The 17567-nt window shown below is 45.5% G+C and overlaps 2 protein-coding genes across 4 annotated transcripts in view; both read right to left on the bottom strand.

Annotated features, from left to right (window-relative positions):
* Positions 1-901, bottom strand: part of LOC129382213 (uncharacterized) — a 59240-nt gene extending 58339 nt beyond the window's left edge. Inside the window, exon 1 of the mRNA XM_055065762.1 lies at positions 220-901. The gene's annotated coding sequence lies outside the window, so the exon portion shown is untranslated. The remainder of the gene's footprint in view (positions 1-219) is intronic.
* An 88-nt stretch (positions 902-989) lies between these two features.
* The window catches only part of CCT1 (chaperonin containing TCP1 subunit 1), a 61297-nt gene continuing 44719 nt past the window's right edge, over positions 990-17567 (bottom strand). For all 3 annotated transcript variants that reach the window (XM_055065763.2, XM_055065764.2, XM_072288623.1), the window contains 2 exons: positions 7462-7625; positions 990-1312 (listed from right to left, as the gene is read on the bottom strand). In XM_055065763.2, the coding sequence (XP_054921738.1) occupies positions 1123-1312; positions 7462-7625 (354 nt within the window). In that variant the 3' untranslated portion in view covers positions 990-1122. The remainder of the gene's footprint in view (positions 1313-7461; positions 7626-17567) is intronic.

The raw sequence follows: 17567 nt of genomic DNA, 5'->3' as shown, positions 1-17567 counted from the left end.
CCAACCTATGAGAGCTCGTGCAACCTCCTTCAGCTTGGGTTTCTGATAAGTGTGGCTCGGCGCAGTTCGACCATGCGCGAGCACTAGGCACCGCTCCAGCTTAGCATCCGGAAGGGATCGACACAAGGTGCACGCTCATCGTATGGGCAAAGGCACCGTATGCGAGCCCAGGAATGAGATACAAAGGGGCCGGCAGATAAAAGGGAAGCCTGTACATACCCAGTGCTGGTCCCAGAGAGATGAGAACCGTGCTCCCGTTGCGAGCAGCCGACAGCGGCTACCCCTGGAATAGCAGCTTGGGCTTGTTGGTTTTCCATCCTGGTGTTAACAAAAAAACGTTGAAGGGACATGAGACGCAAAGACACCACAGCGCTCGTGGTGTCGTCTTCTTGTCTCGTGTCCCTTCTATGTTTTGCGCTGTTAACACCAGGAGCAGCTACACTGTGACGCCACCTCTGACAACTGTCGCGAGTGGAAAAGGGGAGAGGCGTAGGGACGACAGAACAGGTGAATGCCCAGGCAATGGTGCCGGGGCATACCTCAATCTCCACAAGCTCGACTTTGGCAGACGGACTGCATCAGGGTGCATCTAGGCTTGCAGCTTACACGTGCGCATATCACCGGCTTGTACATTTGCTTTCACTGACCCGTTTCTGTTGAAGAAAAATAATAAACTGAGTGCTTCTTTCACTTTACGCTGACAACACAACTTTAAGTAACAGCCCTGGTAAAGGTGCCTACACGGAAACTAAGCCGACATATGTGGCACATTGGAGGTGATTAAGCTAATGTCCATGCTAAGATGACAAATGAACTATACATTTTCTGAGCTACCACAATGAGAATAATTTTTTTAGTACTGAACCATTTTGCAGAGAGAATGGATTAAACATTGAATTTTTTAGAAAAAAACTACAAACATATTCAAAACTGGTTCGAGTTGCTTTTGTGTAATAAGTTATGCAGAAAAGCGCACTTCGAATACCATGTAAGCAGAAAAATGTTTTATTCAATATCTGCCACATAGCTTGTTCAGCACTGGCCAGTGAGGTTGTAGATCGCAAGTCATGCGGGCCTTCAGTCCAGGGAGCAAGTGGCAGTAATGAACATGAGTAGGATAATTTACATGCACTCGTCCCTGTCGTCATGACTTGAAGGGGTGGGCTCAAGCTTGATGAGGTCATCGATTCGCAAAATGGTGATGGCTGCTTCAGTAGCAAACTTCAGGGACTTGATCTTGGACACAGTTGGCTCAAGGACACCAGCCTTCAGGTTGTCACGCACTGTTCCCTCATACAAATCCAAGCCAACCCTGAAAGAATCGCCACTTTGTTTAGTCTGTCTACACTACATAGCTGCAAACTAATACTAATGGCTTGGCAGATACACTATGAACACTACTACAGTGCGACAACATCTAGAGGTGCTCCAGATGTAGAAAACATAAATATGTCCTTATCATGGCAAAATGGGGATGTAAAACAAAGCCTTGTGACCTATTACAAGGCACAAGCATTTTTGGAGTGCATGCCGCAGCTCAAGTTCAGCCGCGCAGTGTTATGCCTAACAAAGCAAGAAAATGCTCTCGAGAAGCTTCATTCTGCTGCCATCAATGGCCAAGCTTCTTTGGTTTAAATGGGGGGGGGGGGGGGGCTTAATGCCTTAACTGCTCCATGCACTATTAATCTCAATGTTCATGCCACCTGCTGAACAGTATGACCGAACTAAAAGAATTGCTCTAACAAGCAACACTGCACTACACTAAAGAAAGCCAGCTGTAATGGACGTTTATAGCAGAGAGCACATATGGGCACTTACTTGCACAAAATTTAGTTTAAAATTATGCTACTATTTGCTAAAAGTTTTCTGACCCACCCTGACAAGTGACACAAACTGTTCACCGACAACTTTGGTCTGTGTTTTATGAATAATTAGATATTATTCATAGAAAGTAGCACTGACACAAAGTTTCAAATTAGATCTTTGATTCATATGCGTGCATAAGCACCTCTTACTGAGTATTACTGATGAAGTTTGCCTTGAACACATATCAATGTGATTCAAAATCAGCACAAGCAGCTGGTTTCAAATTGCAGCATCTCGCGACACCAATCAGTATGACGCAATCTGTGGCTCCTAGGCTCTCTGACAATTTACCAGCTCATCTGCAATAAAAATGACTGATCATCTGCAATATAACCAGTATTTGGGTTGTTTTCGCTGCACATGCCCAATAATTGTTGCACTTAATGTGACGAATCTTGGCCAATATTTGCCAGCAAATGCACAAAGATGTGAGAATACAGGCATCAATCTCCTAAATTTTTTTTTACATGTACTTTAGTAAACGTTTTTACATTAGTAAATGTAGTAAATGAAGTTTTCTACATACACTAATGCAGGGTGTCTACCAAGTTGACATTTCCAGGTTTTTCTCTGAGCCCCATTGCAAAATTCCCTGAATGAGCCAGAACTTTGTTTTATGTCAAGACAGGCTAACACCATGTGGCTCGATGCTGTCACTCTAAGCATGTTGAAACAAAAAAAATGAAAATTTAGTTGGAGTAGTAAGGAGTAATATCTATTTTATTTAAAAAGAAAACAGAGGCCACAGCGAAAAAAATGGTAAAACCCATTCCAAATTGAGTCGAACATTTTTCAAATACGAATGAAAAGGAGATGCATACCTAAGTAAATATTTTTGAATATGAGCTATTTCTATCAACTGATAACAAGCTCATTGGTATGAGGCCTGAACTTTGTCATAACTAAGATTCTCTCTCAGCAGCTGGAAAGTCAACCTCAACTGCCCTGACATACTCTCAACCCGTACACAACATATCAGTGTTGGGTTTCAGGGCTTTAATGAGTTTATTTTGGCTTGAATGAGAGACACCTGCATCTCGACGTCAGCCAACACTTCCGTTTTTTGAGCTCAAGCTCCTTCAAAGAGGCGGCTGCATGCTTTCTTTCCTGTTAATTCCTCAGTGCTTCGGTCCTTTCTGTTCTCATCCTCCTTCTGCTATGCGTTCACCCCATGGATCATTTGAAGCATCCTCTTGGTCAGTTGTACAGTCAACGTGCGATTTTTCAGACTCCACCGCAAAAACATTCGAAAAATCGGGCAGTCCGAAAAAAATTAATGCATGTCTTTAACTGCCCTTAAGGGCTAAAATTGCCACAGGCGCGTCCAAAAAAGCTCTTAAGGACTGCCAGTACATGTATTAGGCATATCGGTGCTCGTACTGTGACAGGAGACGGGGGTGCACACGTGTGTAATTAAGTAATACATACTGTGTCTCGCGACAATTGCCCCTTCCCACGCTTGTTATCCTTCACCGCATAACACCGCTGTATTAAGGCAAAGCTAACTTTCAGATACTGGCATTACGCAACACTGCGGGCTTCGAAGCCAATCGAGAGGATTACAACGGCGGAGTCGGTGCCATTGCTGACAGAGGCGAATTCTTTCAATGAAAAACACAGCACCGCACGGCAAGTAGCTTAAAGGGACCCTGAAACGCTTCTGACGATTTTCTACAAACGTACTGAGTCGTTAGACTAGGTCCTTCTGATCATTAATTGACACATCTAAGTGCCCGCGTAATGCGTGTAATTTATTATAAGGTTTTAAAAATGCATATCGCTGCCGATCGCAGCACACTGCTCGGCGGAATTTTAAGCCGCCCCTACCCATATGACCGAAATCACCCATATGACGTCAGTGGGGCGAGCTATCCGAGTGGCTGACAAGGGCGCGTGATCGATAATTTTTCCAACTTTATGGTAAACAAATGATCTTTGTAATAGTTGGAATGTTAGTTAATGTGTTTTTATAAAAAGAAAATAACATAAAGAGAATGCACAAGAACAATTTTTCAGTACACTTAAGCACTTCCGGCACACAGCAAGTGTCGTCTGCTTGTGTTTCAACGTACTCCATTTTGACGATAGCTCCGCGGTCAGAGTCGGTCTCAGTCTTTTCGCGAGCACAATGATTCGACTTTGTTGCCTTGTGGACTGCAAACGTAGCGACTGGCAATATGTCAAGCTGCGACATCGTGTCCCTCTGCAAGGCAGCGTACGATGGAACTGGCTACTGCGCATTGGACTGCCGCTATCCGATTGGCGTCAGGATTTGCGCGTTTATGGCCATCACTTTACACCGGAAGATTACTAACGCAATAGCGTTTCGCGAGTCTGGTATTAGGGCAAACACATGCGCAAGGCGACAGAGTCTGGCCACTTGACTATGCCGTAACGGGATGAGCCATGAGATGAGCAGAAGGGCAAATGTGAATGGCCTGCACGGTGCAGCCACCTGGTGGCACCATACACAGTAACGAAGTGTATTCTTCTTTGCTGCTGGTGTGTATTTTTCGCAGGAGTGCAATTATCAACACATTGTTTTTATAAATGTTTAAAATGTTTTACACTTGGTTAGAGCAAGATTAGCGCTTTGTTTGGATGGTTAAGCGCTGCGCCAACAAGTGTATGGACTGTGCAGACCAATCAGGTCGCTCACGTACGTCTACGCTAAAGTTCCTTCATCAGCTTGAGTTTACGCCTCCAGTCATTTGCCGAAATGACCAGCTTGCCTGTGGTTACCGGAATACAAGACACGTTCAGCGCTACGACAGAATGCTTGCAACGCACGCTGCTTCGATAGCTCTCGCTTGGGCTCGACGGCCAAGCGGCTAGCGGAGAGGTCTCACGCGGGCGGGGGCGGGCTCTAAAACAACCGGAAGTGGACGATGTGACGTCGCATCGTGACGCAGAACCAGTGAAGGCGGAGCTTAGCCCCGCTCGCTCGGTGAACGAGTTGAGGAGGAAAAGCATGGCTAGGAAGAAGGGTAACTTCTAATCGCTTGTAGATCCATTAATACGTAACGCTTCACTTAAATTGTGGTGCGAATGTTCTATTTAAGCTGTACCTTACGCGTCTACAAAATTTGTCAGAACCGTTTCAGGGACCCTTTAACAGCGAACGTAGAAGCAGCTAGGCCTAACGTTGCCGTAGTGGTGGCTATGGCTGCCACCGGATCTGGTTGTGAGAGCGCCGGTTCGAGGCGCCGAGATAATCAAAATGGCGGCAGTGGTGGCTTTGAATAATGCCATTTCAGACCTGCAGTCAGTGCAATATACATTGACTATATGGAGTATGTGGTGGTGCCGCAAAGCCGTGCGAATTATCGGGCATGTTCGAAAAATCGGTCGTTAACTACTCTAGCAATACCTCATGCCGATGACACGGCGTCAATGACGATTCGTTGCAATTCCTCTGTTACTGGGGCCAGCATTAAGACAACATTCGTTCCCTTTCAATAAAGTCACAGCTAATTTTCCCTGATAAAGCACGAATTCCGTGAGTTTTCCCTGAGTGTTTCCAGACTGGTCAAATTCCCTGAGAATTCCTGATTTTCTCGGTTGGTACACACCCTGTAGTGACAACAAGACAAATCATGCCGCCGAATTTTGTTAGAATCGACATTTCAGTTCAAAAGTTGACCTTTCAGCCCTGCATTCCCCTTGTTGGTTCTACAGGCAGAGAACACTGCTGCCGGGATGTCCAAATAATCATGCAGGCCCGAAAAACAAAGCTCCTGAAAAATCGGCTGGCCATCGCATCTGACATGTTTATCGCCATAATACCCATCCTAATCCTTGCATAAACGAAAAATTTGCTTCACTATAACAGACACTGTGTTGGGTCTTGCATTTTTGGCTTTATCATAGCAGGAAGATGTGCCACTAAGTAAAGAATGACGAATCAAATTTTATATTTACTTAGTTGTATCCATGTTGGTTATACCAAAGTTCGATTGTACACACCTGCTTCCCCCTACGTCGTCACGAAGGTGCGGTAGCGCTGTCGTCCTTATCAACTTCGCCGCAGTAGGCACTCCAACTCTGCCTAGCTCACTCAGTCACACTCTATGCCTCAGTTGCTGTGGGACTTTCATTTGCGAGTTTGGTGTGGGACTTTCATTTGCGAGTTTGGTGCGTGTATGGTTAGCAGTATTGCGAGGAAGGAATCGCAGTTTGCCGACAAGTTGTGTCGCGGTGAATTGTGCCGAAGAGAGGAGAAAAAAAAAGGAGGCTCAAGAAGTTTTCATAGGTTTCCTGTTGATGAAAACTGCCACAAGCAATGGCCTGCCACGCTAAAATGCGAAAGCTGACTTCTGACATACGCCCATCAATTATACGCCTACTGCTTTGTCACAGTTACGCTTGTGCGTTATTTTGCCATACTGTGCTTTGTAACACAAAGGTGTCTAGCCTCGTTATAGCTTTAGCTTGTCATTACAATTTCCTACCGCACTGTGGGACAGCTAGATTAGTCTTGAATGTAGGTGGAGCAAGCACTTCATAGCACAACATGTTAGCAGTGAGGACAGCCTAGCGCACTTTCACATGCGCAAAAGGCTGCACCGTCGCAGCTGCATTAATTGCAGTGTGGATGTCAGAAACCAGCCTAAATGTGTTAGTGAATTTCCAAGTGTGAAATAAATTTTGCAGAGTTGGTCATTCACAGAAAGTAAATGAAAGAGCAATTCTGGCAATGCTTTACCGGTAGGAGCTGGACACACATGGCATGATGCGGCATCCAACTTGTCATTCCAACAATCGCATGCAAACGATTTCTAACAAGAGGTGACAAAATTTGGTGTTGGATTGGAAAAAATAAATGGGGTTTTACGTGCCAAAACCACTATCTGATTATGAGGCATGCCATGGTAGGGGACTCCAGAAATTTGGATCACCTGAGGTCCTTTAATGTGCACCTAAATCTAAGTGCACGGGTGTCTTTGCATCTCGTCCCCATCGAAATGCGGCTGCCGTGGCCGGGATTTCACATTAAAGAGCGAAGTTCATCTTGTATTAGCGACACATCAGTTTTACTCTTGCATGCAGAAAGAAGGTTTTTTGATAGCTGGCTGTGATTGGGGTGTTGCGCAATTGAAGCATGTTCGGCACCTTGCGCATTTGCTTGCATATATACATTGGATATAATACAAAATAGAATAAACCGAAGAAAGTTGGTGCTCCCCTCGTTCTTTCCCATCCCTCTTTGTTTGTGCTAAGCAATCATAAATATTTATGGTTTACAGAACAACATGAATGCCAGTCTGAGCTTTTAATACATCAAAGAGAGCAAAGCTGTATAAGTGAGTTCTTGCACCCTTCATCGGAACTACTGTCTGTTTGCTAAGTGGTCTTAGTGATGATCCATCACCGACACTGCCTGCGCATTTGACGCCATGGTCATATGGCTGCTTAGGCATTCCATGCAGGCTGTGCTGTTGAACCACGCTGCCAACTTTCACCCCTGACTTCCAACGTGGAGCCAGTAAAACACGACGTGCGGCAAAAAAATTACGGATCACTAAATTTCCCCTTAACAACTTTGCTGCGAAATGGCATGCATGGGGAGCAAGCCGTATTTTGAGCTCTACTCACCACTTGAGCTGTGCATGGTCCTGCTTGGTCTGGGAGCTGTTGTGGTATGCCCGGAGTTTGGAGACTAAGTCAGTGGCATCCTTGGCAGCATTCACAGCCAGGGTCTTGGGAATGACCAGCAGCGAGCGTGCGTACTCTGCTATGGCCAGCTGCTCACGAGAGCTCTACCAAAGAAACATGGCAAGTAATCAATGAAAGCAGCATTATTCACCGTCAATATGCACTTGAGGCACAATGCACCCAAACTGGTTTCTGTGGAAAGAGAGCAGCTCCAAGTTCTGTGAGTGTGCAAATTGAAGCAAACACTTACACCAATGCTTGCCTCACTGAGACTACTGCAAAATTTTTTTGCAGTGAACACACTTTCAAATCACATAGAAAATTACTGCAGAAACTCCCTAGTGCGATTTGTCAGGTAGTGTGTAAGCATTCTTCTTTTCAGTCGCTCACCTTGCACACATACATCTGGTTGCATGATGTTTGCTAGGCTTCTTTTATTTTATCCGTGTGTGTGTGTGTGTGTGTGTGTTGCATGCCACAGTACCCCATTGAGTCAGTGTGTAAAAGACCGCCTTAAATTTTAGATGCAAAGACCCTTTGCTGTCCAATTTTCTAGTCTTTTTGCCATGACCGGAGGTATTCTCAACTAGAAGGGGCAGTGCAGCGCACGGAGGCAGCAACGCATAGGGGCACCAGGCACCACTGGTGGCGAAAGGTGCGGTGCCTGTTGTGTGGCTCAAAAGTGCTTCATAGGTGGCGTTTCTCCCCACTTTCTATGAATATCTGCTGCTTTTAAATTCGTTAACATTATAGCTCACGTCAACAACGATGAGGCCGAGGGCTAATATTGTGCAATACAGTAGCCAACCGATTTTTTTTTACCTCCAAAAATTCGGACTTCATGGATATTCCAGCCTTCATAAATGCACCATCAGAGTTCCCATAGGGCTACTGCATTTTCGTGACCGATTTTTTGGACAACACAAAGCCAGAAGTTTGATTTTCCGGACAAAATTTGCGGCGACGGACCAGCGCTATGAGTTAGGGAAAACGCCATTTTGAAACTTGAGCCGCCTGACTTGCTTCGGATCGGACGTGAAGTGGCTTGCACTGGTATAGTAATTTGATTAGCAATTATAAAAGGCATTACAATCCACGCGGCAACGGTGGCGCCTATTGAAACGTTGATCTTAAAGGCCATGCTTTTGCCTGTAGCCTGTGGCAGAAGCAATTTTCAGAGCCGGAAACTGGTCATGCATGGCCAGTTTTGGACACCACCTATGAAAGCCAGGTGATGCTCACGATAACCACCATCATCATCAATTTTGCCTTGGTTTTGTAGGTGGTGTTGCGCACATTTTCGTCCAGCAGTGATCCGGCAACTTTTATCCAGAACAGTGCAATTGAAATCATCACCTGCCACCACTTGCCGCTGAAAACATATCAGTATTTCAGTGTGTTGCGGCCATTCATTCAGTGCAACACTGACATGTTTTCGACGCCAAGGCCCCTGCTCTTCACCCGTCTCCACCGAATGTGTTGAAGCGTGGAAAATATTCAACTTGACGCTGGACAAGAAGGCCGTCATCATCAGGCTCATCAAGGAAGAACGGACTCAAGTAGATGTTGCACAGGAGTTTAATCTCCAAACAGACCTTGCCTGATTACGTGAAAAACAAAGATCTTGTCTGTAGTTGACCAGTCACACTGCTAAACTACAAAAAATGACCGGAAAGGACAACCTCCGAAGCTTGGAAGAGGCCCTGCAGCTGTGGTTGAAAGGAGTGCAAGCAAAGAACCGCCCCACTTCCGGCAACATGCTCAAGCAGAAAGCCGAGATGCTTGCTTTAAAAATGGGCATTCAGGACTTCACTGATTGGTGGATCCGTGGGTTTAAGAAAAGGCACGGAGTCTCTTTCAAGAAAGCTTACGGGGAGAACGGTGCCGTGGGTCAACCTACTGTCACGGATTATGGAACAAGTTGAAGGCTCTGCTACAAGAGTATGCTCCTATAGATATTTTTTACCCTTTGATGGTCAATGACGTAAATATACGGCACCGCAAACAAGCCCAAAATGGTCGATGCTGTGTATTTACGGCGCTGTCAGTACGTTTAAAAAGCGTGCCTATTTCCTAACTTTTTTTCTTTTCTGGCATGTGCTGCCACTATGTGGGAGTACAGGGAATTTTTCTCGCGCCTTCCTCTCTCGGTTTTCGTTGCATGGTTTGTTGTAGAGCTAGTTTTCTCCAGCGCATCTATATAGCTCAGCGCTGGTGCGCGGGCGGGCGGCGGCAGTTTGGGTTTTGTTCTACTGGTGGTTTTGGCTTCTTGCGCTCGCAAAGCTATTGGCTACCTTGTTACTAATCACTCAAAGGGCAACCGCCTGTTTGCTCGTTTAGTGCTCATAGAGGTGCGCATAGGAAGGATGCTGCCGTGCATTTACTTTTCTTTTTCGGAGACGTGCAAAACTAATTGCCTCTGGCTGGCAATAAGATGAAGATCAGCAGAAGTTTGTCACAAGTTTTGCTTTTTTGACGGGCACACAACCACACAGTTTTCTTGAGTGCGCTCACCTACGCAGTTCGATTACGCTATGGATGTAAATATTAGTGTAAGAGCAGGAACATTTGAGAGTTGCAAAATATTCTTGTGTGCGCATTTTCTAAGCCTTGAACTATGTGTATAACAATGCACCAAATTATTTATTCTTACAAGCTTATTTCCCTATTTTATTGTTATTCATGAATAAACAGTACATATATACCCACACAAGATATTTTTTTCTCACTTTATGGTCACTCTAGAAAATTTACGGTAATTTTTTTTCGAAATATGTCCCTGAGGAAAATTGGAATCAAATAAATATAATCGACCCTGGGCGGTCGCATATGGCGAAAAAAAATAGATCCTCAAAGGGTTAATTGCGACGAGACAGGCCTATTCTTCAAAATGCTGCAGGACAGTTCACTTTCCTTTACTAATGAGGCTTGCGCTGGTGGGAAGCATAGTAAAGAGAGGGTAACTGTCGTGTTTGGGGCAAATGCAGTTGGCACCAAGAAGCTGCCCCTTCTAGTGATAGTGAAGGCGAAAAAATCTCAGTAGCCTACCACTCTGAAAAAGGATGACTAGCGAAACTGTATGTGGGCTCCTTAATGGCGAACTGCACTTCCCCCACAGGTCAGCCCAGCATGGCGCTATCTTCGGGATCGGCCCACGTATGGGGAGTGTTTAATGCCTGCTTCACCTCCGCCGATGGTCAGCCCGGCATTACACTAGGATCGGCCCATGTATGGCGAGTGCTTAACGCCTGCTTCACCTCCGCCACGGTCGGCCCGGCATTGCACTATTTTCGGGATGGGCCCACGTATGGCAAGTGCTTAGGGTCGATTTACGCTCGAGCCACCCATCACCGCAAGCCGCACCGCACGCGTGCGGTCGCACGTATCAAACAATTGTGCACAAATTTCGGTTTACAATGTGTAAGGTATACACTGTGCACACAGTGTAAATGGTAATTTGTGCACAAGTGCTCGATATGTGCAATTTTTCGTACGATCGCAAACGTGCGGTGTGGCGAAGGCAGCTCGAGCGTAAATCGGCCCTAAACGCCTGCTTCACCTTTGCCGCTGGTCAGCACGGCTTTGCGCTATCTTTGGGATCAGCCCACGTATGGGGAGTGCTTAATGCCTGCTTCACCTCCGTCGCTGGTCAGCCCGGCATTGCACTAGGATCGGTCCACGTATGGCAAATGCTTAATGCCTGCTTCACCTCCGTCACTGGTCGGCCCGGCATTGCACTATCTTCGAGATCGGCCCACGTATGGCGAGTGCTGTTAGATACGGGACCTTTTCCTGAGCCTCCTTCGAGTTCACCAGACCACATCAAATCGTGTCACACCTAATTAAGGAGTGTAGAAGCACATCTACCACGTTCCTGAGGTGCGGCACGTCCAAACAAGTTGGCATCCCCCACCTCGTGCGCCCCATGTGGAGCTATTGTCCCACTGCTTGACTCTTCCTGAAAGTGTAGCGGGAGCCTGGCACGGTTCCAGGTAACGTGGGTCCTGAGCCAAGCTGCTTTGCGGCTCTGAAAGGTCGCTTGAGTACAAACCGCCTGCCTCCACTGAGCGCTTGCAAGCCACAAGGCAACGAGGCTGTAATGCACCGTGAAGCCCTGGCAGCAACCCCCCCATGCGCCTTTGTGACGGCAGTTGCAGACCAGGAAGGCAATACCGCAGAGAAGCCCTCGGACAAGTGGAGCCAATGGAGCGACCTTCTGAGCCGAATGTGACTTGCACTCGCACGGGTGCCACCATTGGCCGAAAATGATGCCACCTGAGCGGGCTCGCCGATTGGCCGAACGTGACGTGACTTCGAGACACCGAAGGGGTTAAAAGCCAGAGACCGGAAGCAGCAAGGGAGCATTCTTTCATTCATCTCTTTCGAGCTTCTTGCCACGGGCCGCAGCGTCAGAGTTGCTGCCGGCCCGTAATGACTTTATGACTGTTAATTTCTTTGTACTCTCGCTATAAATGATGTAAATAAACCTTCAGTTTTCATCTCGAAGTCCTCCTCAACCTCGGCCAACTCCCGCACTCAACGGTAAGGTCCAATATGTGGAGGACAGCAATTGGGATTGCCCTCCAGATCCAACAGTACTTAACGCCTGCTTCACTTCTGCCATGGGCAGGCCCGGCATTGGACTATCTTCGGTATCGACCCACGTATGGGGACTGCATAATGTCTGGTTCACCTACGCTGCGGGTCAAACCAGTATTGCACTATCTTCGGGATCAGCCCACGTATGCTGAGCGCTTAACGCCTGCTTTACCTATGCCGTGGGTCAGCCCGACGTTGCACTATCTTTGGGATCGGCCCACGTATGAGGACTGCTTAAGCATGCATGCTTGCAACTGTGATCTCGTGTCACAGTACGAGCACCGATGTGCCTAATAAGTGTACTGGCAGGCCTTTAGAGCTACTTGGGATGTGCCTGTGGCAATTTGAGTCCTTGGGGGCAGTAAAAGGCATGCATTCGTTTTTTCTGGCATTTTTGCAACCCCTAGAAAGACCGAAAAATTGGACCTTGACTGTTTAACTGTGCATTACACACGCACACACAAACACCCCATAGGATCCTTTGGAGTGCATTGTGTCACGCATTACAAACAGACGAACAGATTTCCCAACAAAGTAGCCCTATAATGCTTACACATAAAAAAATACAGTAACCTTTGTTAACTCGAACTACGCTACCTCGAAATATCATGATGTGGCAGCCCACTTCAAAACAAGGACGTAACACAGAGTGAACAAACACGAGCATTATACTGCAACTTGTGTTTGTTCACTCTGTGTTATGTCCTTGTTTCAAAGTGCGCTGCCATATTCCATGATGATTAACCAACTAGCTCACCAGTACGTCTTAAGCAATAAAATATCATTTAAGCCGAAATTCTTTCACAGCATGGTGCCAACTCCCATGTGTTTCTCATCTTATCTTTTGAAAAGTTCTTGCGCCACATTCCACATATTTCAAAATCTCAACTCTGAAGATACCAGGGACAATCCCTGCCCAAAGGTCTCCATACTTGGTACACAGCAGTGAAATCACGAAAATGTGAGAACACAATTCTGTGGCCATGGCATGTGCTTTGTGGTTGTGCCAGGCTGTCCGAATCCCCGGCAAATGAGGTGAGGCACTTCCTCACTCCTGAGGAAGTGTGCCTCCGCACTGTGCCAACCAAGGTCGTGTCAGGTAGACAAATGTTGCCATTTTGCCCCATGAACGAGGGTAAAAAGAATAACATGCGACTTCCGCAAAACTTAGCAGCGCATCTGGGATTGTTTGGGCCTTTTATCTGTACCTTTCAGCCTGTTGGGTGTGGGTTGCTTAGGCAAAGGGGTAGTGTCGTTTTGCACTCGTGAGCGAAGCACCGAACTTGCTAGCCAAGACAGACACCACACACCTGTTCTCCCCTTGTCTATCACAGGAGCGCAGTGATGGGCTGATGCTGAAATGCATGTGCACAAATGCATGGCGAGTGAGTGTTTTTTCATTTGGCAAAGGTGCACGCTCAACTCAACACACTCTCTTCTGTGGATACAAACTGCAGGCTGGCATCCTGTCATCCAGCCAAGATATTGCACAATGCAGTATATCAGGGATGGAAGTGACAAAGGGAGCATTGGAGCAGCACTGAGAGCAGCAAATTGAGAATTTTGTAGCAGGTTTGGAGCACGAATTGTCTATAACGGAGCAGAAGATGGGCGTTTAGGAGCCGCTTGGTCAAGCTTAACAGGAGTAAAATAAAGGCAGATCAAGAAAAGGTGTTCTTTATTTGACTTTGCAGTATTAAGCTGTGGCAGTTCTGGGGAAGTCCGAAATGTGCATGAAAATTCATGAAAGGGAGTAACTGTCATCCGCCTAACAAAGGAAACCGATGTGGGTTTCTCAGAACCCATAATTAAGGGGAGACCCTACATCAACAAACTTTTTTTATTTCCAAGTCAATTTTGATGAAACTTGTGGAGTTTATGGATTTCCATGTGCCAATTCAATATACATTCCATTTTCTTACACAATAAATATATCTCTAGAAATTAAAAAAAATTCATGAATACATGGTGTTATATACGTTGACATATAAAAAATAATCTTGAGCAACCAGAGCATGCAGTGGTACAAGAATGAATGCTCTACACTGATTGGAATCAATTTTACAGCATGTCAAACGTTTTTTAAGGTATGGACTCATAGTAACACCCAGGAAATATTATTACTTTTTTAATATTTCTGTCACAACAGTTGTCTACATTATATTCCAACTGCAATCTCTATTTGTCTGCCTTTCTCACAAACAAATAATTATTGTGGTAGGATATGTAGAACCTGAGATATCATCCCTCCAAAACAGTGACACTGCAAGAAATGCTGTTTTGAGAAAACAAGGAAAAACATTCCACTACCAGCTTATGATGATATAGCAGAGGCTAAATCAATCAAGGAGGATACAAGGATCCATTCAAGAATAAATGCTCTACACCAACCTGGAGCAATGGGATGCATAAAGATATTTGGGCCAATTTTCAGCTCCAAAGAGCAGGGTCCCCCCTTAATGATGCTATATACCAGAAGTGTCCAAGTAAATGTGGCCAAGAAAAAAAAATAACCCAGGGCTTTATGCAAATAGCACCCACTGTACAATGATAGGTGTCTATTAATGCTAGCCAACAGGCTTTTTTTATGCACAAGCAACCAATATTTTAAGTTTAATTAGCTAACACTTATCATATTTACTTGCATAATGAATGCACTTTTTCTTCCTAAACATCTTTGCTAAGTGGGGTGTACTTATTATGCGGAGTAAATTGTGAGCATTACTTTTAGAGCGCAGCTCTTGGGCACTTGTTCCTGGGGCAAGCGTTGGTATCGTCCCTTGGTGCCCCCGTAACGGAACGAACGAGCACAGCGAAGGATGAAAGAGTGAACGCAGAGTGTGGATGACAGACAGCGATAGGGAAGATAGCGCGAGGAGGAGGGTATGGCGAAATCGTGAGAAGCAAAGTGCCGTGCAAGATGGGCTTCGTGGCGATGATGGCTATGAGATGGTGCTAGAGTAGTGCACATCGTCTGTTCACCGCTGACGTCACTGATGCCTCATATGGAAACAAAGCCCTGCACGAGTGTAGGTCTGCCTGCAGCGGCCGCTGTGAATTGCACCCCCGTGTCACCCACATGCTGCCTCTCACGATCATCTCCTGATTAGCGAGGCAGTCGTGCTACATGCACCAAATCACATCGCATGTCTCCTACTTTATGGCAGCAAGTTCAGGATGCTATCATTATGCGAGGAAAAGAAAAAACACAGATCCGTCTGTGGTGCCGAGAAGGCACCAGACGGATCGTCAACAAACGCTGGTTTATTAACCGAGGATGTAACACAGTGCGACAGTCACGGCTTGTGGGCAAACGCTCATGGCAAGATCGACAGAGTACGCGTACCTACGCTGAACATGACATCATTCCATACACTCATGTCACGCCATGCCCATTACCGTGTTTTTAAACAAAGAAATAGTGTCAGTGCCATTGTGCCTGCGCCAAGAGAGTTTTGCGTTTGTGTTGGTGATGCTATCTCACCGACGTAGCACAGTAACTCAAACTCGACAATAGTTTTGCGTCAACAAATGCGGCACCTATCGAAGTGGTGGCTCTCACCGTGTGACACATTTGACCTCAGTCCTGTAAAAATCTGCGACTATCAAATGCAATAAACGGTGTCGTAGGTTCTCACTTTCCCTAATTTTATTCAATAAAGCACGACACAACCTAAGGAAGTTATGCAAAAAATGTTTATTTTTCCACCTTTGCAATATTTGCATTCAAAGCATTAAAAGCTGATATTGTGACCGAAAATCAGACACAATATCTGGTCATGGCAAGTAAGTTCAAGAACACTACACATAAAACATGACAGTGGAATGCACTTAGGCCAGCGACGAACACTCGCACCGTTTTCTTTCTCAAACACCCCTTTGTGTTCATGCTGAATGCTTAAACATAATACCAAAACTAACCTGGCCCACATCCCCGCGAGCAGTAAACTGGTGGTACTATTAATATCGTAATCTATTCACTAGCTCAGACATGCAGAAGCTGACATGTGCTTGCTAATACCGTTCTAAACTATGTACAACATGCAATTCTGATCACAGCAGCTCTTTTACAAAACCCTTATATCACTCATAAGCATCAAAACAGCTAACCTTTAATCCTAGAATGTGACATCTTCCTTCGGCAAACATCACGGTACCATGCGGGTTCGATGAACACCGAAATAAAGCGTGAGCAAGAGGGTACAGAGGCACTACATTGTACATGTGTTGCAGAAAAATACAGGAACAACAAACTGGACGACTCCAACAAGCCTCCCATTCCTTCTACAATGATAATAGTGACAGCAGGCTGTTGGTTTTGATTTCAGTTATGTTAGCTGCGAGGCATTGATGGAAGGAAGGTTTTGCTTGCATGCTTGCTTTAGCACAAGCTCGGTGCAATTTTCCGCTAAAGTGCCGTTCTGACGCAGGATGGTGCGAAGGTCCACTATCAGCGCAGTTGGGCGCAAATGGCACAGCTGTTCCACCATTGTGGAGGTTGCGTTCATTGCGCATTCATAATGGGAGTAAATACAGTATTAACTTACTTATTGGATAAGCTGCCAATGTAAAGTTTGATCAATAACAGTGTTTAACGCGACCTAAGTTTTGTGTGGTCCTTTTTTCTAGCAAAAGTGAAAAAGAAAAAAGAAATCCTACAAAATTAAAAAATAAAAATAAAAATAAAAACCATGTGAAAACATGTCGCCGTGCCAGTGAAATCAGTGGTGTCAAATGTAAACACTCATCTAGTATGTTGTGTATATTACGTGGCCTTGTAACGGTTCACTTTCTGAACAGTTACAAGATCGCATTACTTCACATTTCATGACTGAAGATGTGTGCCAAAAGCATCTGATGCATCAAGAACAATGCATGACCGCTCGTTCCCAGTGTTCGTATGACGACGTTTGCGTTGAGATTGATGCCTTTTATGGCATGCGGGAACGTCACGTGCACAGCATTTACACACAAAGAAATTAAAATTATGGTCTTTCTTTTTCGCTAGAAAGAAGTTCCGCAAGAATCCTAGGTTGCTTTCGATGCTGTTATCGACCATTTGTCAACGTCCACAACTTTTTCATTGACATCTCATCATCGGCTAGGGAAATGATTAAGTTAGCTAATTAAGTTTGCTGATGCACAATAAACAAGAAATACTCACAGTGACCACCATGAACTGCACCCATTAGTATACAGTGAAGGCCATTTGCATAATGCCCTCTTATTTTTCAAGTCTTGTTGACAAGACTAGGCCCACGGCATCTTGGACTAGGGACATCACCCACCTCGGACAATTCCACCGTCAGCTCATGTTTATAAATTAAGTTGATTACTCCTTCTTGTCAACATTCAGTTGGAATAGCAGAATACCACAGAATAAATGTAAAGTTACTTCGCTGCTCATTGCATTTTTGCCAATATTCCACAACGCTTGCCAAGAAGTG

Source organism: Dermacentor andersoni, chromosome 6 (assembly GCF_023375885.2).
Source record: "Dermacentor andersoni chromosome 6, qqDerAnde1_hic_scaffold, whole genome shotgun sequence".
NCBI lineage: Eukaryota > Metazoa > Arthropoda > Arachnida > Ixodida > Ixodidae > Dermacentor > Dermacentor andersoni.
Note: the sequence above shows the minus strand (reverse complement) of the source record. Positions and strands in the feature narration are given on the sequence as shown.